Source organism: Brassica oleracea, chromosome C8 (genome assembly GCF_000695525.1).
Source record: "Brassica oleracea var. oleracea cultivar TO1000 chromosome C8, BOL, whole genome shotgun sequence".
NCBI classification, from domain to species: domain Eukaryota; kingdom Viridiplantae; phylum Streptophyta; class Magnoliopsida; order Brassicales; family Brassicaceae; genus Brassica; species Brassica oleracea.
Genome location: NC_027755.1, coordinates 29,615,643 through 29,622,238, shown reverse-complemented (window position 1 = coordinate 29,622,238; position 6,596 = coordinate 29,615,643). Strand labels below are relative to the sequence as shown.

General features: G+C 37.3%; 2 protein-coding genes across 2 annotated transcripts; both read left to right on the top strand.

Annotated features, from left to right (window-relative positions):
• Positions 1 to 4,587: 4,587 nt before the first annotated feature.
• Positions 4,588 to 5,466, top strand: LOC106309137 (glutathione S-transferase T3-like). Its single transcript, XM_013746204.1, has one exon. It carries the CDS (start codon positions 4,588 to 4,590, stop codon positions 5,464 to 5,466), a length of 879 nt encoding a protein of 292 aa, XP_013601658.1.
• Positions 5,467 to 5,703: 237 nt separating this feature from the next.
• On the top strand, positions 5,704 to 6,279 carry LOC106311522 (uncharacterized protein At4g04775-like). Its single transcript, XM_013748709.1, has one exon. The coding sequence runs from the start codon at positions 5,704 to 5,706 to the stop codon at positions 6,277 to 6,279; it is 576 nt and encodes a 191-aa protein (XP_013604163.1).
• Positions 6,280 to 6,596: the final 317 nt, after the last annotated feature.

Below are 6,596 nucleotides of genomic sequence, written 5' to 3'. Positions count from 1 at the left end.
ACGAAAATACGGAGCCAACTATTCTATATGAAGATAACGCGGCATGTGTTGCTCAAACGAAGGAAGGATATATCAAAAGCGATAGAACCAAACATATACCTCCGAAGTTCTTCTCATACACTCAAGAGCTCGAGAAGAATAAAGAGATTGAAGTAAGATATGTTCGATCATGCGACAATGCAGCCGACCTCTTCACAAAATCACTCCCTACCTCGGTATTCAGAAAACACATCCACAACATTGGGATGCGCCATCAGAAGGATCTATGACTGTTCATTCGAGGGGGAGCTTACGTAGTTGTACTCTTTTTACCTTACTATGGTTTTTCCCATTGGGTTTTCCTATAAAGGTTTTTAACGAGGCAACAAAGACGTTAAGCGAAAGCGGATAGTGACACCGATCCCCAAGGGGGAGTGTTATGAAAGACAGCCAGCCGTAATGTTTGAATATATAAAAAGATGTGGGGTCCGCTGTACTATTTGCACAGTGAATTCTTCTTCTATATAAACGATCGTTTCGATCATTTATAAACCACACCTCAACCTTCTCTTCTCTCTTTAATAAACTCTTTCTATCAGTGTTATTAATTCTACGGGTATAAATTTTCCCTTTATTTAAATTCACGCGATACAATAAAATTCCAGTTCTTTTTATAACAATTAGAATGTTAATTATTGTTGATATCATTATATCCTTAAATTAATCTAAATTAAATTTAACTAGAATATATAATATTTGTTAATTTTTTTATTAAAAGGTTGAAGACGAAATTTAGAGACGTAGAGATCGACGGTTTGTGGTCACCAACTTGAAGCCCGACTCTCTGGTCTGAACCGTTTCTCCAATCCGCCATCAAGCTCACCCCGTCGTCGTTCGTTCATCTTCGACTAGCAGCACCGGACCAATATCGTCGTCTTGCTATGTCGAGCTCTCGGCGTGTGCTCACCAATCTCAGCCACCGAAACCATCTTCTTTGATAAGCCATCTTGAAGCTCGGAGTCATCTTCACTTCGCCACGAACCTCCACGAAAGTTGCTCAGCCACGACGACGTCTCCTTACATCAAGACTGGGGAATCTCACTGGTCGCAGGATCTTCAATCGCCATCGGAGGAAGCTCGAGCAACAATGGTGGAGTTTCTCCTTTTTGCCCATTGGGTCCTTAAGCTTCTGATACATTTCATTTCAGCCCCATAGTTTCTTCATGTGCGGACAAGATCTCTCGAAATAAACCAAATCATTCAATTATGCATTCCAGACTTCCTTGTAATATCAGAATGGTCCCTCTTCTCTTGGTCATTTTCAAATCGGCCACAGACTTTGTAATTTGAAAAACGGGGTGTGACAGATAAGAACCATGTTTGTGCAGATAGAAAGAATAAATGGTGAGATGGAAAAAGAAGAAAGATAAACATAGTGCGAATGAGAGAAAGATCTTGGAGAAAAAACGTGGGAGATAAAATATTGTGTGAGATTTACTGTAGATTTAAAGTATGTTTAGGAAAGATAATAAATGGTAAATTCCATTTTTGGCTATTTAGGTGGAATAGATAAACTACGCGCATACTAGAACGATGACTAATAGGTGGAATATATATTTTTTCTCAAGCAGACCCTAAGGTTATATGTAGAATAGGTTATGAAACATAAAAAAAACTAAGTTGGACTATAGAGTAAACTTTACAACATGTATTCGAGGTAGATGTAGACCACATTTATTTGGCTATAATGAAATATAACAAATTCTAGGAGGAGTAGGAGTATAATAAATAAGAAAATTTTGTTTATGTTTTATATCCTATTTAGATCATTGTAATGTACTTTGTATCCGAGTTTTAAACTAAATAGACAACAAAAATGAGTATTCTATGCTTAGCTATGACATAAAATAAAATATGGTTACATAAATTTTTTTTAAAAAAATATACTGATAGTCTTACTTATGTTTCTAGTAGTTTTCATATTTTTTAAAAAATTAAAACTTAAACTGTTATTTTTTCCACTACAAAAGGTAAACATGTTCCAAAAATAAATTAAAAGATCAAAAGTCCTACTGGACAAATAAAAATTGAGAGTGTCTCACTTTACCAATTATCTCAAAAAATTAAGTGTTGCATTATCTAAGATTTTAATAGTGAAAATTGTTTGGTTTTGATTTCTAAGCTGTCTCTAGCTCAGTTCTCTAATTAGCAAGGTTTTATAACAAAAATCAGGTGTTTTTAACTATCCATAATGGATTAATACTCTGTTTAGCTATTTACTTTGTGTTTAAAATTAACTAGCTAAATTAATTATATTATTGTATGATTAATTTTATGTGCTTTAGGCCATTCAATTAATAGACCGGCACTGATCATGTTAACCTTTTTAAAATCTTTGTCTATGTATTTTATATAGACAAATAATCGATTTCCTTGTTTCCTGTGTGGAATATAATTATACTACTTTATTACTTTAATTTTTATTACCTTTTTGTTAAATTTATTCTTGAAATTCTATACTAGAATAATACATCTTTCTATTTTGTCAACAAAACATAAATCTTTACATCAAAAAATATTTATCTAACCACATTGTGGTTTACTAGTTTTCTATATGAGATATCGTCGTATTAGTTCGGACCATAGGTTAATTTCCTTTAAAGGTATGAATATATGCGGGATAACTGCATGCAGTTCAAATAGTAACAAAAACATATAGATACAAAAGTATATATAGAGATTTTTATTACTATTCATAGTGGTACGCTGCAGGGTAATTGGTTACTATGCGGAGTCTAAGTATGAAATTGTTAACTCTATACAACGTAGATTTCTAACTCTTACTCGGTTTATGATTAGTCTGAGTTTTGGCCTGAAACACTTCAAGTTTAACAAAAAGTATATATATATATATATATATATATATATATTTATCTGGAACGGATATGGAACTTAAAAACTAAGAGCATGATTATCGCGGGTTACAATAAGGGGTTTTAAGTGGCGGGGTCTATTTTTTGGGTTAAAAACGGTGACAGAGGAGAGAAAATAAGGATCGATTTTGGTATATTTCTTGCACTATTCGCAGGTCCTACTGACACGTGACGGTCCGCGATTGGTTGTCTTTTTAATTTTAAATTTTTTAATCAGTCCAAAAAAAAGAAAAAAAGAAAAAAAAAATTTGTGCCTATGAAAACGTGCAGCGATAATCATGCTCTAAGGGCATCAACATCGCAGTCCTTAACCAAAGTCGTTACGAATTAAAACATTAAAAATAAATCAAAATAACATAAAACCGAAGCAAACGTATGTTAATTAAGAAGTTTTGATTTCGCGTCCTTAAGGCCACGTGTCATCGTGGGAGGGGAAGCACGGATTAGGGTTGGGAAAGCGAAATAAACCGTCTCGAAGTCATTCTCATCCTCTCCCTTCTCTCTCTCTCGACGGCGATTTCAACCCAATCAAACACCTCTCGGCGTAGCTGTCTCCGTCGCTGTCTCCCTCGATCTCTCAGTGGATCTCCCGTCCATCTCGCCGTCTATTCTCTCCCTCGATATCTCTGTGTATCTCTCCGTCCATCTCTCGGCGTAGCTGTCTCCGTCGCTCTCTCCCTCGAAACCTTCCCAGATCTCTCCGCCGATTCGAATTTTTACCAGGTATCGCTGAATCCTCTGTCCGTCGCTTTCGGATTTAGTGTATCAACTTGTGGATCTATCTCGTGTGTATCTGGGTTTGTTGTGACGATTTGATTGTAAGCATTGTGTTTGTGATTGAATAGTTGGTGTTTGTGATTGAATGCCATGTCTGAGAATCCTTTGTTTGTGAATTAAATACTCTGTTGTTTTGTTTTCTAACTTTGTGATTGAAACTAGTACTTGATGTTTGTGTGTTCATAAGAAGAAACTCTTTCGATATGAAACTTATTCGATTAGAAAAGCATGGATTTGAAACTCATATCATTAACTCGTTTTAGAAAGATATTGATGAGTATCTGATTAGTATTCACGAGAAGCTAAGTTAAGTTTATTACAGGGCATGGACATAGACATTTGAAACTCATAAATCGATTGCATTAAGTATGTAACCTGTTCGCGGAAAGCAAATTCATAACTGTTATAGGAGTTAAGTTAAGTTTGTTCTCAACCAAATATGAATAGTGAGACTTAGTTATAGTATCAGTGTCCTGTCTTGTTGCATTGGTGAGAATTATAGGATCAATTTGTGGATATCATTGTACTCTGTTTGAAACCAAATCCTCTTTTCAATTTAGTGAAGTTGTTTGTTCACTTCGCTTTTCTTTTTAGTTGTGTAGTGTGCAATAACTACTGATTAGACCTTCGTAGTTTATTGCCTACTCTTGTTGTTTCTCATCAAACTTGATAGGTTGTACTTGTCTATTTAACCCCCGAACTAGAGTTAATAGCTATGTACTTGTAGTTTTATAATAAGTGTTGATTAGACTTAGTTAGATAATGGTTAGGTGTTATGGAGTTATTACCTGGTTATGTTTGTCCTATTTAATCAGATAGAATATGGTAGAGCTTTAGTATCTCCAAATCTTCTTTCTTTTTCTGTGGGAGTATCAGTCTCTTCTCTGTCCTTGTTGCCATGAATCCAGGTAGCCAGTACCCTGGTTATGTAGATTTCCTTCATAGCATTTCAGGAAATAATGCTCACGGAAACTTTCCTTATGAAAGTTTTCCTTATAGTCTCAACATTGGAGCCTCTCAAATTCCCCCTTTCAGTTCACAACAGACTGAAGCTCCATCCCAACCTGATAACCCACCAGTGGAGATACCAGTGGAGCGGATGGTGAGAAAGAAATGGAATCCTGTTGATGACGAGGTCCTGATCAGTGCCTGGCTAAACACATCAAAAGATGTTGTTGTCGGCACTGAACAGAAGTGTCGAAATTTCTGGAAACGCGTAGGAGATTACTTTTCAGCAGCTCATCATGAGAAGAGAGATGGCGAGCATTGTAAGCAGAGATGGCATAAACTCCATGGGGATACAAACAAGTATTGTGCAGCATACGCAGCTGCGGAGAGGCTTCAAAGTAGCGGTCAAAATGACAACGACTTAGTGAAGAAAGTTCATGAGATCTACTTTGCGGATCACGGCTCCAAGTTCACCTTGGACCATGCATGGTGTCTTCTGAGATACGAACAGAAGTGGCTGAGCCTGAACACTCCAAAGTGTGGCGGTGAGAAGAGAAAGACTACTGAGGTTGGTTCCCAAGCATCAAGCAGTAGCGTTGGTGAGGAAGAGCCCCGTCCTGAAGGTATCAAAGCTGCGAAAGCAAGAAGGAATTCTAGGAAGGGGATGGCTGTCGAGGACTTTAAGAGCGTCCATGAGCTCAAGATGGAGGATTTGGCGAAGAAGGAGAGGCTCTCGAAGCTGGCCATTTTAGACACTCTCCTTGCTAAGAAGGAGCCAACCGAGAGGGAAGAAAATGTGAAGAACATGCTATTGGCCGAATTTTTCTAGTTTTTAAATCCGAAGAGTCTATGTTGTGTAATATCTATTATGTTTGTGTCATGCGTCTAGTGTTGGAGGAGAAGCTGTGACTTGTGTTCTATGTGTTTTGTTGGTCTTTCAAGTTATCGTTTGTGTTTAATTCTAAGAATTATTTTCGGTTTAATGTGTGCTGTGACCTGTGTTCTATGTTCTGTTTTTAAATTATATTCTCTGTCTAATGTGTTCTGTTTTGATTATTCTCAGGCCATGGGTTTGGATTATTCGTATACGCAGCCGTCTGAGTCGGAGGATTACGGTTTAGGAGGTTCAACAGATAGTGGAAACAGCTCTACAGAGATGTATATCCAGCTGGACCAAGCTCAGATCGAAGCCGCACGCCATCAGTACCCTCCGCTGCCTGAAGTGGAGTTTGGCTTCCCCAAGGAGTGCTACTGTGGTGGCGAGCCACTTGTAGCCACTTCTTACACAAGAACTGACCCGAGGAGAATGTTCTACACCTGCAAGAACAAACAGGACGGAGACTGCCATGTCTACAAGTGGTGGGACGTCGCGGCTACAGAGGAGATCAAAGCCATTGGTGCACAAGTGACCCTCCTCACTGATAAGGTAGATTCTCTTTCATTCGTCGGTTACGAGGAGACCGAGCTGCGGGAGTTAAAGGAAGTTCAATTTGATATGGAGCAGAAATTGGTTAGGTTGGAGAGCATTGTCTGTGACTTAGGTAGAAAGAAATCTAGATTTGGTAATGGGTTTGAACTAGTTGTAGGTGTTCTGGTTGTTGTGTTAGTGATAATAGCCATCGGAGTAGCTGCTCGTATGTAGGTATATATGTCTTGTGTTTATCGAAAATGTATAATTATCCTTGTGTTTTGTTAAATCTTGTTGAACTCGGATTATGTAACCCTATCTATCTATCTGGTGTTGTAATATTATAGTACTTGTAATATGTTACTACTTTCAAAAATTTGTGTTTATCGAAAATGTATGATTATCGAAAATGTATGATCATGTACCTACTCTCTCAACTACAAAGTAGTTGTAATATTGAGAAAACGTGTTTGGTTCACATATTGTATAGCTATAAATATAACATGTCTTTCAATCAGAGTCACAACACTTCTAAAACAATCACAACCACT

Coding starts and splice junctions, on each gene's coding strand:
- LOC106311522 (XM_013748709.1), top strand. CDS start 5,704: ATGGGTTTGGATTATTCGTATACGCAGCCGTCTGAGTCGGAGGATTAC.
- LOC106309137 (XM_013746204.1), top strand. CDS start 4,588: ATGAATCCAGGTAGCCAGTACCCTGGTTATGTAGATTTCCTTCATAGC.